Consider the following 22,928-nt stretch of genomic DNA (forward strand, 5'->3'; position numbering starts at 1 on the left):
GAAAAATGACGTCATTTTGACGTCACGTTTCTACTCCTAGGGAAAACCTGAAACCTCGCGCTTTCGAACGGATTTTGCTAACGGGCTGCGATCTTCATTTTTCCTCCCATCTATCGGAAAGCTTTCACCTAACAATTTGCTGGTGAAAGCGATTCGAACGTTCGAATAGGATGCGTTTAACGCTGGGATTAAATTAGATTTCCGATTTCAAAGATAATTTTTACCCATATATTTTATGATTTTTTATAATCATTTACCTAGATATTTTATGAATATATTTCAGACATAATTTTTTCTCTCACAAATTTATTATTTCATATAATAAATGGATTAAATAATTAGTTTCGGTTTCTAGCAGAACTTATAATAAAATATATAATAATCTTGCACGACTTTAAATAAAACGTGAACATTTTTTCTGTTCCAAATTTTTGTGTGTTCTTAGCCATAATATGTTTAGTATAATTATTGCCGTGTTTTCATTAACTTTTATTTTAATTACCTCGTAATATTTTCAAAATATCTGCAGAAAAAAATGGAATTTTTTTCTTTAAAAAATTGGTGAGTTATGACTGAGATTAGTGCCAAATAAATAAAAAAGATTACTATAAATAAATCGTATATAATTTAAATAAGAATTACTATAAATTGTATGCTTATTTTTAATCCGCTATGCAATTTTCTATCAGAGATTTGAAAGAACTGAAGCTTTTAGAATATGATCGGTTTTGTAATTTTTATAAAGTAGTTGATTAGTTTAGATGCATAATTACGAAGCAAAATTTCATTTATTTTCACTTGTCTTTTGAGTTGGGTAGAATACAAGTGGGTAATAAAAAGCATGGAATATGAAGGGCGGAAATTTTTTCGATATAATCGTTTTTGAACTATTATTAAGTTGCAGTTAAATTTAGATGCATAATTAAGAAACATTTTTATTATTTTTTTTATTTTTCTGTTCATACTTTAAATGCGAAAATTTCATCTTTTATTTTCTAAGACAAAAAGATATTTTTACTCTTATATCTATCTATAATGCCAAAATATATTCGACAATTTATTTTTTGAAAAATTATCTATTATTTTTAGGAATAAAATTTGTTAAGATTAAGATTTAAAAATTATCAGAAAAAATTATAAGAAAAGCGTTTTAGAGTTATTTCTTAATCTTCTGTTTGACATTTGATCTTTTTAAAATAATTACTCCTTTAATAAAATGGTAAATAATAAGTTTTAGGGTGGAAAAAAAACTTAAGCATTATTTTCTTTTCTGTTTTGAGATTCTCCATTAAGTATCAGCTAAGTTATTCTAAAGATATTCACTTATATCTATTTGCTATTATTAAACTAGCGTTATTATGTTTTTATTCAAGTAATACTTTAAATTATCTTAATGTATGCGATTTATTCTACTTCAAAAAGCTTTTTTCGAATTTTTGCGACGTGTGAAAAGAGAGAATTTCTTTTGAATTGCTTTAGCATAATTCATTTATATACAGAATGGTAAATCATAAGAAAAAAATATCCTGCGTCAATCAGAAAAACAATTGAGAAAATTTTGTTCTTAAAAATGTATGCAATAAAAACTAGTTCATATTTGCATCGAGCTAAACTACTAACACGAATTTGCGATAAAATAAAATCACGAATAATCCTTATGGCTAGACCATTTTCCATTGCTGTACAATGGAAATGTATAACTAAAAGTTCTAACTCCCAAAAGTTCTAACAGAATTCTCACGACTTGGCACCCTTGTCTTCTGAGTTGGATTCCATATAAGAGCATAATAAAAAGACCGGAATATAAAGAAAGAAAACTTTTTTAATAAAATTGTTTTTGAATTAATTGTTTTAAAGTTGCTGGTAAATTTAGATGCATAATTAAGAAACCTTTTTTTATTATTTTTTTCCTTAATTTTCCTGTTCTCAATATTCCAAGAAAAAATTATTTATATTTCTAGTCTTATAATTATGACATCAAAATATACTCGAAAATTTGTTTTTTAAAAATTATGTAATATTTTAAGAAAAAAAAATTGTTAAAATAAACATTAAAAAATTTCTAAAAAAAATCACGTTGTTTTAAATATTTTGTTTAAAAATTGTACTAAAAAAATTGTAGACTAAAGAAAACTTTTTAGTTATTTCTTAAGCTGTTGTTTGACATTTGAATTTTTGAAAATACTTATTGTTAGTATTACAAATTTTAGGGAGAGAAAAAATCAAGCATAATTGTTTTCTCTGTTTTGAGATTTTTTTTTTAAATATTAGTTAAGTATTAATAATTTGCTAAGTATTATTAATTTTTAAATATTAACTAATATATTCTGTTTTACCTGTATTCATTGGTAATTATTATACTAATCTTTTTTTGGTATTATTCGAATAATATTTTAAGTTATCCTCATTGATGCAATTAATTCTAATTCAAAAAATCTCTTACAAATTTATGTGGCACTTAAAACAAATATTTTTCCGAATTACTTTTTCATAATTTATTTACATACACAATGGTAAATGATAAAGCAAAAAAAAAATAAAAACCAGCATCAAATATAAAAACAATTGAGAATATTTTGAAATTGAAAATGTGTTTAATTGAAAGTATAAAAAATACTTGTAACGAGTTAAACTTTAAAAACGAATTTGTGATATAAAAAAAATCACGAACTGCCCTTATATGGTTAGAATGACAATAGTGAAATTGTGTAACTAATAACTCTAGCATGAAATTCTTAAATAAAGTACAACTACTTGGCATCCTTGTCTTCTGAGTTGGGTTTAATGTAAGAGGGTAACGTAAGGCAAAAAATTCATTGCAGAGAATTTTTTTCCAAATCTAGTTCAATATAACACAACGATTGAAAATACCATTTTCAAAAAAGAGATAAATTATCAAATTTGAAAAATAAATATTGCATTGTTTGAGTTGCGAATTGTAATTTATTATAAAAAATATTATAAAAGAGAAGAAAATGATGTTTTTCTTGAAAAAATAACTTACAATTATTAAAATGTATAAGTTTGCAATTGCGAAAAAAAAAGAGGAATCATAACAAAAAAGAAAGTGAAAAATTGAAAAAGCAGTTTCTTTTAAAATTGTAAAGGAAATTTTTTTTAAGATTATTTAAACTAACAATTATTTAAAAAATGCTAGTTTAAAGTTTATTTCATGCATTCTACCGATTTATTAAAGTTTATTTATTGCGCGTTATTTTGATACTTATTGTAGCTTTAAAACTAAAAGATTTTAGTGTTATAAAGTATAAAGCTACACATTTTATCAATTGCAAATAATAAAAAAAAATAATAATTATAAATAATAGAAGGTAATAAAGTAATCATAAATATAATAAAAATTTTATAAATAATAAAATAAGTAAAAATAGAAAATTGCAAAATTTTGTGAAATTAAATAACCTTTATTAATCATTAGTTCCTTAAATCTAAAAGCACTCGATAATATACATATAATTTCTAAAGTTTCATAATCTAGTGATAAAATTTCTGATTGACTCAATTACATTTATTTAAAACAACATTCAAAGTATGATTTTTAGAAAAGGTAATAAATAAAGATGTATTGGATTTGTATTATTTGACGTATTATTTTTTATTTTAAGAATATTTCTTTTTTTTTGGCAAACTGTTTGTAAATATAGTTATAAGTAAATCGATTCTCTAATAATAAATACAATAATGCAAACAAGTTTAAAACGAATACTACATATTAAACTCTTGAAGAAAGATCAAAGATTAAAATATGTAGATATTTATTTTAGACTATGTATGTAACTGTCAAAATGAAAGAAGAATACATTCTCTTTCTGAAAGAACACTGTAAACTCTGGGATAGAGGTCACGACCCCTAAGCGAAGGGAGAACGATTAAAGGATAAACAAAAGCCATTGGTCACTTTCTTATAACTATCGATACAAAACGTCACTTCCTAGGGGGAGGGTCCGAACCTTTGTTCGAGGGCTGGGATTCCCTTCACCGCTCTCTTCGGGAGTTGCGAGGTTTGGATTTTGTTTTACTATCGGACGGTGGTATAGAATAGACTCCGGGGAATAGTGACGTCACCGTCCGTGTTCAAAAGCTGCGAGGTTTGGGGTCCAGAGATACGAACGAGAACCTGATTGACGAGTTTTTCACAGGGAACGAGCTTGTTGTTGTTGTTGTTAATTTACGTCGCACTAGAGCTGCACAATGGGCTATTGGCGACGGTCTGGGAAACATCCCGGAGGATGATCCGAAGACATGCCATCACAATTTTGATCCTCTGCGGAGGGGATGGCACCCCCGCTTCGGTAGCCCGACGACCTGCACGCGAAGTCGAGCACTTTACGGTAGCACAGTTTAACGAGGACCAATACCGCACACCCTCGGTCCCTACGCAGACTGATCCAAGTGGGTCACCCACCCGCACACTGACCGCAGCCAGTGATGCTTGACTTCGGTGATCTGATGAGAACCGTGTCTTAACGATCAGTCCACTGCGGGCCCAGGGAACGAGCTAAAAATCAAATTTTTTTTTTTTTTTTTTTTTTTTTTTTTTTTTCAGGGAACGAGCTAGAAAACGCAGAAATATTTTTAATTATTCAATAGACAGGGACAGTGATGACGTATTTTATGACGTCAAACCCCGCCTCCTTCCAAACGCGTTCCAAACATTTTTTCGAACGAACCATTTCAATGGCATTTCCTATGTGAATTTAAGACGGCAAGATTTTTAGTTTATTATTGAAATAAATAAATTTATGTAGCGCTTCTAAGGGACTTATTCCTAATTTAAGTAGTTTTCTTTATACGGGGTATCAGTAGATTTTACGAGTTAAATGCTATAAAAAAAAGTTTCAAAATGGTCAAGTTATCTTTAATTTTGATGTATTAAAATTTAAGCGTCAATATTTTTAACTCTTGTTTCATGTTTATAGTAATGTCTTATTTTATTTAGAATTTGTTACATATTCTTGATCTACATCTTATTTTTTCTTTAGTTATGGATAGGCATGCATTGTTTTAAAACGTTTTGTAATTTTTAATCTATAATTAGATTGTATTTATCAATACTAAATGTCTCATTGGCTTTAGTTTTTAACTACTAAATAGGAATAAATTATGTTACTAACTTATTTAATATGTATACATATTGTTAAATGTGCACAGAGTTTTAGTTTTAACTGAGATTTATTTTGACTTGAGATTTTTTCTTGTTTATATTTGTCAACATCATCATTAATTAGTTTTTAACAATAGTTTTATGCATTAATTTTTTGAGAAAATTAAGATACCTTATTATTAGATAATTAATATTAGATTATTCTTAACGTTACTAGTGTAGTGCTATGTTAATGTTTAGTGTTATGATAGTGCAGTGTAGTGTTACTATACTATGTTTAGTTTCCAGAATTTTAATACATAGAATAGCTAAATTATTTTAAAATTTTAAATTTCTAATTTTCACTTTAAAATGTGAGAGGAACAATTTTTTTAGGTGTTATATATGAATTTATCTTAAAATCTCAGATTCCTATTTTATTCGATAAGAAAGTGCAACATGAAATTTTTTAGAATTCTTTAAAACATACTTATCCCATACATAAACTTTTATTTAACATTTATATTTATTAATCTATGTATTCACATAGGTGTTTAAATTTTACTTATTTAATAATATTAATTTCGCATGCATTTCAAGTAAATATAATTCAAATTTTTAAGAAATTTTTTAATTTAGAAACTTAACTCTTTGATGCATGTATACATATTTAGTTATAATATTTGGCAAATGTTACTGTTATCACTTTTTATAGAATAAAATTTGCATTTGACCGTCAGAATCAAATTTTTTTTAAATTACCTTCATAGTAATATTTTATTTGTTACAGTGAACGTAACATTCAAGTCATCCAAATTTATTTCATAATTTGGTTGTAAATATGTTTTAAGACCAGTCAACTCTTTTGTTTACATATTTTTTTCTTTTTTTTTTTACTTCCTATCATTTTAGCTCAAATTTATTGGCAAATTTACTATTTTAAAAACGTGTATCTTAAATGCTTTATAATTTTCACTAATTTATCTGACTTTATTCATGCTCCTTACATAACTTTTTAATTTGTTTTAAAATTTTCATTATTATTTACAATTAATAAGTTGTCTCAATATTATGAAAAAACAATTATTTAATATAATATACATATTTTACGAAAAATTAAACATAAATTAGAATTAACATTTTCCAAATAATAAGATTCACAAATTTCCAGATTATAACTACAATTTATATGGTAAATATTAAATACAAATTCTCCCAATCATACATACAAAAAGTTTTCATAATCATTTACAATTAATAAGCTACTCCAATTGATATCATAAAAAGAGATTAATATAATATTAATATATGCAACACTTTTTCTTGCCATTTCAGAGGTTAAATTCGACTCTATATTAATATATTCAAAGCTTTAATTGACCCTCTTTTAACTACATGAGAAATGCCATGTTGTTTGCTCCGTTCAAAACAAAGTTTGGAACGAGGAGAGCTAGTGACGTCGTTGATGACGTAGGACTAACCCTGTCTATTCGCGATCGCAACGCTTGAGTACGTCCTCTAGCGGGAGCCTGAAAATATCGGGCATATCCAACATAACCATTGGCAAAGACGGACGTCATTTTCTTAGCAACAAATAATAAGCCGAATATCCCGAAGGAAAAGGTAGAAGAACTTGAAAAAACTAACCAAAACATGCCAAACATTGAAGCAAAACATGCCAAGCACTTGAACAATTTCTCAATAATTTTTACCTTTCTTTTACCGATTTCATGATCACTTGCTGATACAGATGTGTGTTTTAATGTAAAATAATTTTTTCTGTCTTCAATTAATTACAAATTAAAGTGAAGTCAACATTGCTTCCGTTATTCCAATGAATAAATGCGAATTCAGAACGTACAGAACTGTAATAGTTATAGAATATTCTTCTTCTTTATAGAATAGTATATATTTCTGTATCTATATAATTCGGAAAACAACAATAAAGAATCATCCAAATTACTTGAAATAGTATCATTTGTGCTTATTATTAATAAATTTTTATCGCTTTCTTGATAAGTAATTTTTAGTTTTGAATGAATAATTTAAACTAGAATTCAGCTATTTTGTTTTTAAGCTACATATTCACAATCATATCGAGATCATACAATTATAAAATTTTGGTGTGTGATATGTTATCTAAAAGTAATGAAGGGATAAACTATGCATAGATTATTTGAAAATAAAATTTTCAAGCGAAGAACATTTCATTTGGAATTCTGCGGATTTCTAAAACAGGTGAGTGTTAAGATTTTATAATAAAAAATTTGCTTGTAAATAATATTTTTTCTTATTTGATGATAGTTCCCTACAGAATGGTTTTTTACGTCTGATTAAGAACTATAAGAATAAAAAGAAAGAAACAATATGAAAGTTTTTATTTCAATATAAGGAATTTTCGAAATCTTTTTTTATCCTAAGATATCTTTATTTTACTTTTTTTAGTTTATAATTTTTTGATAAAAATTGTTGTCAAAATACTTTTTTTTAAAAATTAAATGATATAACATAATGTGTTTACGTATACTTCTTGCATATTATCTAATGTTTGAAGTAATATGATTCAGAAAAGTATGGAATAAAAACTCGGTACTTACTTATTAACGCCACTGCCGCTGCAGATTTGACGGTTTTTAAGTGCCGTCAATTTACACTTGAAATTCTTGCAACAAATCATTTCTTTTTCTTAATGGCGGGCACCTGGGATGTATTGCCCCATGGGGCTCTAATGGAAAAACTGCTTCTCTCTTCTCGTTACCCAGTGGGCACCTGTGGATAAGCCACGGCGGTGGAGCAGCGTCGCCCACGTCACACAACCACAAACCCGTTCATAGGGCGAGAGCGGGTCGCATTTACACAAAGGAGAAAGGACATAAAACACACAGAGAGAGAAAGAAACATCCATGCCCTGAGCAGGATTCGAACCCACAACCATCGGATTCGCAGTCAGGCACGCTTACCACTCGGCCACCTGGTCGGCTTGTGACAAATCATAAAATAAAACACTTTATTTGAAATCAAAGTAGTCAATCGGATTTCAGTGGACAATGGGCCGATATAGAGTTCAGCATAGATTCAAAACAATCTCTATTTTCTTTCACCTTATGCTGTAGCCATATCAACTCTAATAAATAAGAATCCAAATGAAATAACATTTCCAAAACGTACGTTTACTAAGGTAAAGTTTCATGTCATGAGAATTGGTACTTTTTCGTTTTTTTCGATAAAATATTTCGCTCCTGAAAAAATAAAATGGCATCTTGTTTTGTTTTTGGCAAATCCCAAAGACGCATTTTTATAGCACTTAAAAAAGGCGTCAAAAAGAATTATTATTTTTTTTTGTTTCGTAAGCATTCTTTATTTTACGTTTTTGAGTTTCTAAATAATGATTTTCATTGAAACTTAAAATGTTTTAATATAAATTGTTGTCAACAAACTTCGTTTATAAAATTAAACTATATAAAATTATGAAGCTTTATGTCCTATTTTTTGTTCATTTCAATTTCTGAGGTAATATGATTCTTAAAACTATGGAATTTAAAGTTTAAATAGGCCTTTCATGTTATATCATAAAGTGCAGTGAAACTATTTCTTAGGCATTAGATTTTAACCCTAATAAGAAGATACATATTTTTTACTGTTTATTTACAAATATTTTTCCGATGTGTTTTGGATGTTCCTTCTCTAAAAAAAAAGGAATACAATTTTTTTCCCGCTTGCATAAGAAAGAATATTAAACGTTTTTCTTTTTTAAACTTAATAAGACGCAATAAAGAAGGAACGTTACAATGCTACTCGCTATATTAAAGACGTTTCCAGAACTCCTGAGTTACTGAATGACTGTTCATAAAGAAATCGCAGGTATTCGTCGCATACAACAACGCTCCCTATAGTTCGTTGCGATTGGGAATTTGTGAACAAATCGATACGAAGTAATAAACGCTTATTACTACCATCTGCCGAGAGTCGAGTGAATCACCATCAAGAATAAAGTGAATTAGAAATTTGGAGAGCTATAAGCGCGTAGCATAGTACTCGTCGCACCTACAATTTAATCAAATCCGACAACAATTTGTTTAAATTCCAGTGAATATAATAGAAATTAATTGATTTATTTATAGTTCTATTATAAATATTTCAATTAAAACTCTACCTAATCATTTCAGAGTTAGTAGCTAATAAGGAATTAATATAATATATTAATCTGAGAATTTACTCAAGCACCTTAATTGGTTCTTGTTTCAGTTTCATGCCCCAAATTATTTTAATTCACTACATTTTATTTTATCTTTTAGAGTTGAAAGAAATATTTTCATGATTTTCCTATTGTTATTATTTGATCTTAAAAACAAGTAAAATTTGTTTACTGTCGTTTTCAAAACATACTTTTGGTTTCTCTTCTTTTTCCCTTTTCTCCAGAGAAAAGCATTGATAAAATGACGCGCTTGCGCAGAAGTGTTACTTTCAGGTCAAGGAGAACTGTGGGATATCGTATGGTAATGACCATAATGAAGATGGTTAAGGCCATGTTTATATTGTAATGTTAAGGAGATTTTTTTGATTGAATGCGTAAAATTACGCAGTTCGTCAATTTTGAGAAAATTTCATAATGTGTTGAAGCATATTTAGTGAATTATTATTTTTTTTAACCTAAGCTGCCGCAGGCAGAAATGCCGCAATTTACAGGAACATTAAAATTGAAGATTTGTGAAGCGGTGGATTTACGTCCGACAGAATATGCTACTAGACATGCTACAGTTGTGGGAAAACAACAGCTAATGCTAATTGATCCTTATGTTGCAGTCGATGTCGACGAAATTCATGTCGATCGCTCCACAACCAAACAGAAAACATTCAAGCCGGTATGGAATGAGTTTTTTATGTCAGAGGTTCATGCAGGACAAATTTTGGGACTGACTGTTTTTCACGATGCGGCAATTCCGCCTGATGATTTTGTAGCTAATTGTAACATTTCATTTGATGAGCTTCTTCAGTCATCGAAAGAATCTGGCAAATATGAATCTGACGTTTGGGTTAGTATTTCATTAAGTAAATTGACTTAAATCTATTGTTTACTTATTCTCCCTATTCATCTTGTATTAAAAATCTTAAGAAGTTGCTTTATAATTTAATTATTAGTTGCTTTAGAATTAAATTGTTTTAATAATGAAGATAATTTGTGTGTATTATTTAATATAAGTCTGTCAGACAGATTTTTTTTAAACATTTCTCTGTTGACAAAAACACAATGGCCAAATTTTTTTTTATTTCCAAAACTTTCTACGATTTTCAAGTAATTAAGTCCTATTGTGCTTTATTATGGGGAGATTTCCGTAGTATGATCTGTGGGAGGTTAATCACCAAGTCTTGGCAACTTCTGGGCAGCAGCCCGCGAGAAACTAAAAAAAATAACAAACATTACAGAAGGGGACCAACTCAAAAGATATAACTCATGGCCATTTCCGGGCAAACATCTACGTGTTTTTTTTTTTTTTTTAATTTGTAAGTTTAAAATCTATTAGGCACTTTGGTGATTGTAGTTTTCATGACAGATCACTATATGGAAATATCCCCTTTATCATCTGTGTTTTTTTTTTTTTTACAGAAATTTGACATCCAAGCTTTCCTTAATGTATTGAATGTATTTGGCATTAAGTAGCTTAAGGATCTGCAAAAAGCTATGTCAAGTTAAAGAAATATTAGCAAGTTAACTTTTTAGCTCTATATTACCAAAAATTATGAATTTTCGATATTAGAATTATAGATTTTTATTATAAATCTGTTTGCAACTCATAATATTTGCTATTTGTAATTTGCTAACTTTCAAAAGAGTGCCATAAAAATTTCTCATATTTTCTTATGGTTGGTTGTCTTGTCCATGGATAGTCTATGGTGCCTAGGGCGGTCCACACAGCCTCATCTATCTGCAAGCAATTGTCTGCATAGAGGTCCTCTTCGGGGACAATTTGCTGTATTGCAGCCATTTTAGCAGGGCAGGTGAAACCATGATGAGGTCCCAGTTTGGTGTTGAGGCAGTTGTTGCAATTAGTGTTCATTCTGGTTCCATTCTCCTGAAGTGCTGGGTTGTCAGTCTTGTTAGGGTTTTGTAAGTTTTCTGCTGGTGTTCTACTAGGTTCCCCTATTTTTTATCTTTGAAACTGGATTTATGTCACAAAGCATGACAGAATGAAGAAATTCCTCATTTAGTTGTATCACTTCTTTGGCTAAGACCATAGCCTTGTTGCCATCTATGCCTATATGTGCCGATATCCATTAGATCAGTGTTCCCCACCCTAACCTTTTTATATCCGCGGACCTGTCAACGTTTGATAATTTTACCGCTCTCCGCTGGGGAGAGGGGGGACGTTGATTGTTTATATTTTAGATAATTTGGATTTAATAACTTTAATTTAATTGTACTTAAACATGCCTTCAAAATAAAATACAGTTACACCAAAAAATGAATATAAACTTACTAGCACGTTAAATCAGAACCCTGAGCATGTTTTTTTGCAGTGAGACACCTCCATCTGGGGGTAATCGGAGACAATGATACATTACAAACATTAAAAAATTTATGTCACTACCTTCGGGCCCCCCCCCTTTTTAAAAAATAAGTAACATTTTAATGGAACACAGATTTGGGTATAAGCCTAGGAATTTAAATTTAATTTCAATGAAATAGACTGCCCGGTACCATTTGATCTACTGACCGGGGATTGGGGAACACTGCATTAGATGATGCAGTGTTTATTTTGTTGGTTTGGTCCAAAGCAACATATTTATTATGAGTAATTCTTGAAAGATCTTGTTAGATTGCTTGGAAGGCAGCCTTAGAATCACTGAAGATTATTATGCCTCCAACCGCTGTATATGCTTCTTATCAGGGTTGGGTTTTTGACGTCAAAAAGTGGTTTTTGACATGACAAGGGTATAATACTGGTTTAAACCGTCAAAAACCCGTCAAAAATGTCAAAAACTGAAGTTTGCCAAGAAAATATATAAACTTCAAAACTACCAACAGTTGCCATGCATTATATTGAAATTTAATTATACTATAGGTAATCAGCAGGTTTTAAAATATTTTTAAATTAAAATTAAGGTAAAATTACAGATTTAAAATCTCAGAAATTTATATTCAAATGCATGTGCACAAAAATTGTTTAAATATTAATATTTAAAAAAAAAATTTTTTTTTTGATACTTAAGAAGATTAAAAGTTTATTACTATGCATTTTTGATATGTAAGGAACAATTAACTAATATTTATAAGGAACTTACAAGTTATGTTGTATAAATACAAACTTGATACAAGTGCATAAATTTTTTTTTTTAATGTTTTACCGAATATCTTTATTATCCAGTATGTTAATTTGAATTTAAAAGTAGTTATATTTATGAATAATGATAAATATAATTCATATTGTTTATTATATTTATTTATAATTATTACACTTATCATTTTAAAAAAATTTTTATCTCTTACTTTTTTTTTCTCCACTTGTATTAAGAATACAAATAATGCATATCTTGAAAGCAAGAAGTAATTATTCAACAGCTGAATATTTAGATATTCAACAAAACTATATCGTATTCAGCAAAATGAAATTCACAAGTATTTGGATAAACTAAATTTTCAGCATAGTAAATGAATAGGCTGAATATACTGTAAATCGACACTAACTACACTGTGTATTTAACAGAAAGCACTTAAATTTGTATTGTCTTATGTTAAAAAGATTATTAAGAAGATTTAAAAGAATATTAAAAAGATTTTTCTTTAAAAGAAGATGTCTAATGTACAAAACTGCTAATGTTTATCTTTAAAAATGTCTAATTTTTAGTATAATCTATACTACACACTAAATTTGGTTATAAATAAATTTCTTAATAATATCACTGCAAATTTTCAATACCACATGAAAATGAATACATAATATTACAAAAGATGTAAGTTTTCAAAAGTACAAGATTTTGGTTACTGTTCAAAATATAAGTGTTTCTTCAAAATTTTAAATTTATTTTTTCTAGAACATTTTGAAACACTATCCTTTATAAAAAATATATAAATTTTATGTATTAATTAAATTTCACATATGAATATAGGTTTTTGACATTTTCGACATTTTTGACAGTGAGGTTTTTGACGTGACGGTTTAAACTATGGTTTAAACTGTCAAAAACTGTCACATGTCAAAAACCTGCCAACCTTGCTTCTTATAGATGCTTATGGCTTTCGAGATGGTAGAGAAATCATATTTGTAGTTCGAGGCAATTTCTACTGCCCCAATTTTTTACTGTTTTGTGCTGCCATCTTAGAGAACAAAGTTTATCCCAGCTCCACCATTAATTAACATTTCGTCTGAAAATGCATCAGTGGAAGCCCAAACAAAGCCATTCTTTTAGTAGGACTCCATGGTCTTGATTTTTTAGCTTTGATGTTTAATAGCTAGGTCTTTTTTGGAGCAAGACTCTTGGAGATCAAGTATAATGGTAGTGTTCATATTTTTTTATACAGTAGGAAACCGATTATCCGGAACAATCGGATCATCGCTATTCCGGATAACTGATTTTTCCGGTTTTCTGAATCGCTACAAAAAGCCGTTTTTTTAATTGTTAAATCCAACTAAAAAAAAATATATATATTTGGAAATAATCTTAAAAAGAAGAAAAAACGATGAAGTAATACACTAATGATTATTTCCAAAATGATGGTAAGGTAAACATCTTTCAAAAAAGAAAGAAAAATCCTAAAATCTTATGAGGAAAAAAAAAATTTTTTTTTTTAAAAATGGAGGGAAAATTCCGGTTTTTTGGTTTTCCGGTTTTCTGATTTCCGGATAACAGGTTCTGTACTGTACTTGGTACATTTGGATATGCATTTAGAGGCTCTTACATATCGCTCATAAATAAGATTTGTAAACAATTTTACAAACTTGCAATGCAATTGAGAGGTTACACAAATATTATTTAGATAAAAGTCGGAAATGTAGCAAAAAATATTATGACATTAACATGCATTTGATTTAGATATGAAATATAAATCCATCCAATAAATTTTTAGAACGATCACTAATTTGGTGATTGATAATTGTTATTTTTTTATATAATTTCTAACAATTGGTATTAAAATTTATACTAAAAATGCTTTTGAGCTTTTGCCGAACATTATTGCTTTTGCCAAGCTAAAAAAGAAATAAATAAATAAAATTTAAAAGAAACATTAAAAAGTAAACACCAAAATTAGAAAAAAAAATTCTGACTGAAACTACTATTCTCTACAGGAAAATATATTTTTATAGTTTAACTTTTAAATCAATCGATCATATTTCATTCTATTTGAATTCATCATTTCAACAATAATCAATAAATATGCCTTATAAATTTATACCCAAAATCACAACTTGTTAGATGAATTCAAAATAAAACTGATATAGGTGATACGTTTGGATTCTCACACTGACATGAGTACATGACCAAAGACCAAACTACGTGTTAATGCTGTTCTAATTCAAAATAACGAACACAAACTAAGCAACATAAAGCAAAAAGGAGCATGGTAACAAAATTCAAGGAATAACAACGTTAAAACATTGTTCCATTGCTGTTGTCTGCCATCCAAAACTCCCCATGTATAGCACCTGCAGTTCTTTCTCTTCATATTACCTTTTCTGCTCTTGTTCTACAAGAACGTATTATTTCATCACCTGCAACATATCATGATTAATGAGATGTATGCCAGAACCAATTTTTTTTTTTTAATATTTCATCTCAAACACTCTCACTTGCTAACCTTTTTTCTTCTATCTATGCTTACCTTTTTTTTGCTCTCTCTCTCTCTCTATATATATATATATATACAGTGGAACCTCTGGAAAAAGGCCACACCTGCGTAGCAACCTCCTCTGTTTGCGACCTCTTTTGGGAGGCACAGAATTTTTTCTGGAAACTTTGTGTTGAAGAAAACCTTTAGGAGAGACCACCAAAACCTCTCCCAGGTACCAGGAAAACCTCTGCTCCAAATGTGAAAAGAGCCTCAGAAACATGAGAAAAAAAATCAAATCAAAAATATTAACAAAACAAATAAGTAGATTCAAATTTATTCAAAATATTTGTGTGTGGCAGAGCTCTTTTTGAAGATCTTTGAAAGAGATTCACAATCTCATGTAGCAGAAAGATGATGCAATTTAATTTTCAGAGTTGAAAGTTAAATTAAAAAAAATACATTGAAAAAAGAATTCAACACCTCAAACAAAAATCTTCTCATTTTTTTAAGCTAACTAATATTTATGATATAAAATTAAATGCAAACTTAAACAAAAAAAAATATCTACCTAAAATAACTCTATTATTCATAATTGGTAAATTTGTTTTTACTCATAATTATATCAGTAAAGGCCATTTTTATTGGCGCTAAATTTTATACATCAATCTGGTTTTCATGATGCCAACAGAAGTTGCATTTCCGCACCAAGAAAATGACACTCAATAAAATTAAAATTGCTTGTGAAAAATCATGTGCCTTTGCATTTTGAATAAAAACAGGTCTTAGGTTGGGGAAAAGGACATCAATGTTCATTTAACCATTATTGGCAAGAGAAAAATCATCCAAGTGACACAAAATCAAAGTGCTCCTGAATAAATTGCGATTGGTACATTAAATAGGTTGAGGGAGTAATATGGTTCTCACAGTTGGGGAAAATTTTATATGTTAAAATTCCTACATACTTGAATTTGAAGATAGACAGGATGCGAATAATAAATTATGGAGAATTTAGTTAAAGAAATAACATAAAAAGATTTGTTGAAGCTTTTTATGTGACGGTCTATATATGTATGTTATGTACAGTGTTTGTGTCCAACCGAAGTGTGGAGAATTTCCGAAGTGGCCCACAATGTCTTAGGTTAGTTAGACTTGTTATAGTGATCGCGATTTACATGTGGAGTTGAAAGGGTCTGTAGCGTTTTAAAATATTTTTAAGGACATTTATTGATGATTTTTAAGGTGCTTTTTCATTGGTTGCTTGTAAAAATGCTAAATGTTCTTTTACAAAATTAGACTTTTTCTTTACCTTGTCGATTGTCACCTTGAAATGTGAAAAAAGAGTGGTTTTCAATATACAAGGTTTTCACAATTCAATCAACCAAAATCCATTTTGTATACCGTTGTTATGTAGCACAAGAAAGAGCAACTTTACTTGCCGAATAAATTACTCTTTAGTTCGCATCCGCACACAATGCTCTGGATTCAGTGGAAAGTATTCTTGCAAATACAAATGCTGAGTAGCATGTGCACTCTCACATGCTACTCAGCTTCAGTTTGCGAGAGATTCCAGATTTAAGATTTCAACTTTCGCCCTCTGAAATCAAAGCTAAGCTAAAATCTCTCAAATTTTTGCCAATCATGGGAACCAATTTAACATTGTAAAATTCTTTTCTTCATTGGCAATACAAAATTTTATTTCTCCTTCTTGTTAACTTTTCTGCTGGTAACATTGCTGGTGGTGACTCCTGCCATCGTGTATGATGTTCTATTTAGGTTATACATCAGCACCACAATCCTTGTACTTAAGGATCCCTGTGGTCATTCACATTTTTAAAGAATTTTTTTTTTTTTTTTTTGTGGGTCGTCACCCTTTTATTCGTTTGATTTCATAAAGATAGGAATTAAATGAAATTTTTTAATAATGAGAGTTTTTACCCAGAGGACCATTCATTAGATGCATAAAATATTTTAAAATTTTATTTTAGTGTTATTATACTCTATGTGTTATTAAAATTTTCAATCCTCTTCAGTTACTTTATGAAAAAATGAATAATTTTTAAAGGTAAGGTTTTAAAAATAGTAAAGTGAAGGGCTTTTCACTATTTTAATATTTTTAGCAGATGCGTTAAAAAATCTTATTCTGTATAGATTTGTCATTACAAAAAAAAAATTATCTCTTTATCATTTGATTTAAAGACAATTGAAATAAAAAATTCAATCATCTCAGATTTGTTATACCATGAATATGGTGTAAATATAATAATTTAATTCTGTCAAAACTGTTTAGTTTCAATTTAATACTTATTGTATTAACGTTTGTAAATTACTGAAATTTATTTAACCATTTCATTAAAGAAATACTGAACCAAGTTGCATGTTTTAATAAAAATTATCATATTTGATTGAAAATGAACTTTTTTCAATAATAATAATAAGAAAAAATTTATTAGTGTGCATATCCTAATAGTATATATATATTTTAAAGAAAAGTGCTTGTTTTTGTTGAAAACTTTGACTATACATCCTGTTTGAATATAGAAAGGGAAAAATAAATAAAAATCTGTATAAAAAGAAAGGAAAGTACTTAAATTTAAAGTAATATATTTTATCTAATTTATATGTGATAAAAACGGGATGAATGAAGTTTAATCTTTTCGTTTTCATTGGTTTCAACTCAATATTTTGGGTTTGATCTGTATACTTTAAACCTGAGTAATTATATAAACATTGTGATCTTCCAAATAAAAAGTTTTTATTACTTCAATAGATAATATTCAGCTTAGGCTTTATTAAAGACTAAAGCTTTTTTTTTCTTTCTTCTTTTCTTTAAACTAGATTGATTTGGAGCCTGGCGGAAAAATACATGTTGTTATTGAACTTATTCCTGAAGGCAAGTTAAAATATCTAATTAGAATATTTTCATATTGTAAACTTGATAAATAGTTTAGATTAAAAATGTTTAGTGTATTTGTTTTTAAAAGTTTGATCTATTAATTTTAGAAAGTGCCGCTCCCAAGCAACCTAAAGTATTTAAAGAAAGACAGGGTTTCAACAGAAGGCGAGGTGCCATGCGCCGAAGGGTTCATCAAATCAATGGCCATAAGTTTATGGCTACTATACTTAGGCAACCTACTTTTTGTTCTCATTGTAGAGAATTCATTTGGTATGTTGCAATTTTTTTTCCTACATGGTTCATAATTTTATTTATTAATACAGTTAAGGCTGGGTAAATAAAAAACTTAATTAAAATATACTATAATACTGTTCTTTAAAAAAAAACAAATCTTTTAAAGCAGTTCTGTACTAAAGGGTTCATGAAGCTAAAACGTTAAGTTCCAATAATATAATTGTAACATTGTGGTCAGCAGTATCCATAAGCTGGTATCCATCAATCTCAAGCTGGGTGACCTTCAAGCCACATTATAAAGTAAAAATGATGTATCATTAGGCCACAAAAATAATTCAAATACTATCCCAAATACAGTTTACAAAATGAAGTCATTAAATAAATTTTAAAAATGCTTGATATAAAGGGTTGAAAAAAAAAATCTATGCACCCATTAAAGAAAATGACTTTGAAAATGTACTTAGTGCAATATAGAGTATATATTATCTCTATTATAATAAATCATTTGCAATAATTAAACAAAAAATAAATAAAGTAGGATGTAAATATTTCTCTTAACATAAGAATAAACCTCCTAAGTAGGATGAACATTTCACACAAAAAATTTGAATGTAAGTAAAATTATCATGAAAGAAAAATAACTCCATAAAACTTAGAATAATAATGGTCTAAAACTGTTTCTGGATGTTGTCAGGGCCTGAAAAATCATGTGATACATTCTTTGATAAACAAAAAAGATTCAGACATCTTTAATTGTCCTCAGCTTAAAATTAATTATATATGACAAAATTTAGTTGGTTACAGTCAGTTGAAATTATACTGTTGCCATACTAACTATATTTTATGCTATAAACTAAAAAACTATATTTTATAATATAAAATAATTATATTAGAAAATTACAGTTTCTGCAAAAAATTAGAACTTTAAAAGCTTTCAATATACCTTTAGTTTTGGTAAAAGCCCTTTTGGAAGTAAAATGGTTTAAAGTAAGTACTTAACTTGAATAAAATGTAATAATAATCTAGTAATAAACTGGGTTAAAATGTTTTGCATAGTTGAAGCATACAAAAGCCCTATAATAAATAAGCTTAATATAACCAACAATTTAAAGTAATTAACTTTTTTTTTCAGATTATGTTCAGTAGCTCTAAATTTTCAGAAAACCTTTTGGTAATCAAAAGTTCTGAAATAAGGAAAACCACAATAAGTAAATAAAAGTCTAGTTAATTTCGTGCTAAATAATAATGCTTCTAAATAATGAATACTTCTAAATAATAAAAGTCTAGTTAATTTCGTGCTATATTCTCTTCAGATCTGACTATTATTCCAAAGATTCAAGTGTCAGAAAGAAAAAAAAGATGATACGGTTCTAAACATGTGAAACCTATGCTGTTGTGGATTGAATATAGAATTTAGTTACAAAACTTATTAATCAAATGTTATTTGAGCTTTTACTTTAAAAAATTAAGAGTTTAATTTAAGATGAATTCATATATTGAATTAAAATTTTTTCTGCTTTGATTATTGCAATTCTTTTTATGTAATTACTAATTTTGTTTTTAATAGGGGTCTTGGCAAACAAGGTTATCAGTGTCAAGGTAAAGTTTTTAAAATAATTTTTAAATTTTCTTTTTTTATTAAAATTTATTTTTTGCTTAACACCAATTTTAATTTAATTTGCAGTTTGCACATGTGTTGTCCACAAACGTTGTCATGAATTTGTTGTAACGAAATGTCCAGGTTCAAGAGATGTGACCACCGAAGAAGTAAGTTCGACACATAATTTAATTAAAACATAATTTAATGAAATTTCAGGTACAGTTAACATTTAATAAGTTAACATTTTCTTTTCTCAAGCTAAAACTGACACTTGGTGTATTTTTGGTATTTTAATGTATTTACTTGTTATTTAAGCAATTAAGATAAACTTTTTAATTAACAGATCTTATATAATTTGTATGTTTTGAGGTAGGGATAAGACTTGATTTCATTATCAAGATATTTTAATTGTGCTTTTAGGTAATAACTGGAGTTGGTAGCAGATTCAACATAAACCTCCCTCATCGTTTTATTGTACATAACTTTAAGAGACCTACATTTTGTGATCATTGTGGTTCAATGCTGTATGGCTTATTTAGACAAGGCTTACAATGTGAAGGTAGGACATGCATATTAATAAATTCTAAATTATCAAGTTCATGTCTGTTGCTACTTTTATCACTTAGTTAATGATCTAAGTTTTGCTAAAAATATATTTCGTGTGTTATTTTGTTAAATTAACCTTAATTTTATTATTTAGTTTGTAGCATGAATGTTCATAAGCGGTGTGAAAAGAACGTAGCAAACAATTGTGGAGTTAATTCTAAACAAATTGCCGATGTTTTGAGTACCATGGGTATGTCTAGTGATAAATTGGCAAAACCTGTGGGGAGAAAAAAGAAGGTAATTATACTAATTGCATCTTTAAGTTATTCTTATAATTATCAAGTTAGAATAAAAATAACATGATTTTCCATTTACTTAAAGTTGACCTATAGCATGAATGTAAATTGTGTTGGATTAAAAATTTAATTTTTGTTTTAAAATGTGAGAGGAGTGCCTCATTTTCAACAAAATATGCAAAGAAAGTTTATTAGTTATGTAAGCCCGAAAAATTTCACAGTCACATTTTTCTGAAAGTACTAATTGATACTTATTCGTTCTATTAAATAAAACCCCTCTTTAAAAAATTATTTTCAGTAAACAGCCAATATAACTCTAATTTTTGTTAAAAAAAAATTCTTTCAAATATTTATTTTTTATTAATAATCAAAACTTTTGTCAAATTTGAAATATTCTTTAAGTTTATTCAAGTCAGGAATTCACTTCTATAGCATTTAGAAATTTCCTTTTTACCCTACAGTTAGTAATAAAGGATAACAATAATTATTTTTTTCTCTAACCTCATAGTGTTTATATATTTTTTTATTCTTTGACTTTTTATTAGTTAAATATCACTGTTGCTTAAGAATGCTGACTTTTTTCGTCTATCATATTATCTTAATTCAAACTGTCTTAAAATGTAACCAGTTGTTTAAAAATCAAAAAAATTATTATATTTTTCAAAAAAAAAATTTGTTATCCTGTATTACAATTTAAAATTTGAATGAATTACGAACATACATATATATATATCTTTATTACAGCCATCCATTAGTGAATCTCCTAATAAAATGGGTCAACTATCTGAAAAAATGCATACCTCACCCCTTTCTGTAGAATTTGATTCACTAGGTAAGTTTAAAAATGGAAATTCTTTCTTTCTTTTTTTTAATACATATGGTGTTCACATAAGAGTTATATAATTTGAGTTTAAAGTAAACACACAACTACATATGTTAAATTACAATGATAACTATTGATTATAACAATGATAACTAACCTCAAAATTACAATGACATAACTATTATCTACATTACTTATATGAACTAAATATCTTTTATGAATTTCTGCCTTTTTAACACCCCAAAAAAAGAATGTAAAATAGATTCTTCACCTATAACATCATATTCCAGACACATTGCAGCGTATTTTGATATGTACGATCGCTGCGAACCCGTTTCAATGAGAATCAGAATGAATTTGGTTTTATTATTCCCATGTATTCGTACTGCTAATGTTTGTAAATAAACCTGACGCATGTATGAAGTGTTAGTTAAAGAGCTTTCCGTAATGATTTTTTCTTTCAACCTCTTTTTATTAATTTTATTGCCATGAAATTCTTCATCCATTTTACACATAAATTGCAAATGCTGCCCATTACATTTCAAGCAATTAACTTTATTTTTACAATAGCACGCACTAAGTCTAGGTTTATAAGTCGAAAACAGATGCTCTTCTCCATAAGGATTTTTTTTTTCGAGCGTTAAACTCATAACATATCTACATTCTTGACTTAAATGGGATTTATTACAAAATATACGCTCATCCACTTTCAAATTCACCAGATGTGAAATGTTTTGTTTAGAGCTAATAATTAAATCAGCGGCAGAAATCTTATTCCTCTGGCAATGGTGAGTCATCGGTTTTCTATTATGATTTTCTAGTCCAAAAGGGGAACGAGCTATCAAAAATTTTTTGTTCCAATTTGATATCTTTTTTAAAAAAATTTAAAAGATTAGTTAATTTATCGTTTCCAGAAATCTCTGTTTTTAATTCACTTACCCCCATTGATGTACCCCCCATCACCCATTGATGTACCTTCAATAAATTGCTTGGCAATCAAGGGATATAATAAAATAGCAGAAAAATTATCTTTTGCTACACCTAAAGCTTCAAGACATCTCAATTGACCTTCTAATGTGTGGTACAATCTGACTAAAAAATACTTTTGATCTTGAGGATTCGTATTATTTATTACTAACGCAAGAACTTCTCAAATATAAACTTCAATCAACAAATCATCCCTCCCAAAACACTGTTCTAAACATTTTATAATTTCTTCATAATTTTGGAGAGGAAATGATTCTACTAACTGCCTCACTGCAGAATTTTTTGCAGTTGATTGAATTAAATACTGAGGTTTATCATCATCCTCAATGTCTGAATTCTTTTGAATTGCCCCCTCCACTGAAGCCATTCTTTAATGTTTCCATTAAATTGTTTCAATTCTTATTCAGGAAGTTTGAACTTGCTTGGCGAATTAATATTTTCAGGAGAATTTTTTAACATGGGTTCTTCTAATTTTGGTTTTTCTATAATATTCAATCATCTCTTTAAGTTAGTACTCGTTTCTAGAAATCTATCTTTGTACACAGTTATTGCGTCATACTCTAAATCAAAACTATCGTGCGAGCATGTTGAATCATCATTTAAAATGGATAAAAGTTTGTTATCCAATTCTTTCAACTCTTTGAACTTCTATTCTTAAAAAAAAAAATTTGAGTGGTTATAA

The 22,928-nt window shown here is 28.3% G+C and overlaps 1 protein-coding gene across 1 annotated transcript in view; it reads left to right on the forward strand.

Annotated features, from left to right (window-relative positions):
- The first annotated feature begins 9,138 nt into the window (after nt 1-9,138).
- Pkc98E (Protein kinase C) overlaps nt 9,139-22,928 on the forward strand; it is a 41,707-nt gene continuing 27,917 nt past the window's right edge. Inside the window, exons 1-8 of the mRNA XM_016061126.3 lie at nt 9,139-10,134; nt 17,703-17,757; nt 17,868-18,030; nt 19,562-19,593; nt 19,679-19,761; nt 20,015-20,153; nt 20,295-20,437; nt 21,181-21,268. Of these exons, the coding sequence (XP_015916612.1) occupies nt 9,772-10,134; nt 17,703-17,757; nt 17,868-18,030; nt 19,562-19,593; nt 19,679-19,761; nt 20,015-20,153; nt 20,295-20,437; nt 21,181-21,268 (1,066 nt within the window). The 5' untranslated portion in view covers nt 9,139-9,771. The remainder of the gene's footprint in view (nt 10,135-17,702; nt 17,758-17,867; nt 18,031-19,561; nt 19,594-19,678; nt 19,762-20,014; nt 20,154-20,294; nt 20,438-21,180; nt 21,269-22,928) is intronic.

Source organism: Parasteatoda tepidariorum, chromosome 7 (genome assembly GCF_982258835.1).
Source record: "Parasteatoda tepidariorum strain Cologne lab strain chromosome 7, Ptep-v5.0, whole genome shotgun sequence".
Taxonomy (NCBI): Eukaryota; Metazoa; Arthropoda; class Arachnida; order Araneae; family Theridiidae; genus Parasteatoda; species Parasteatoda tepidariorum.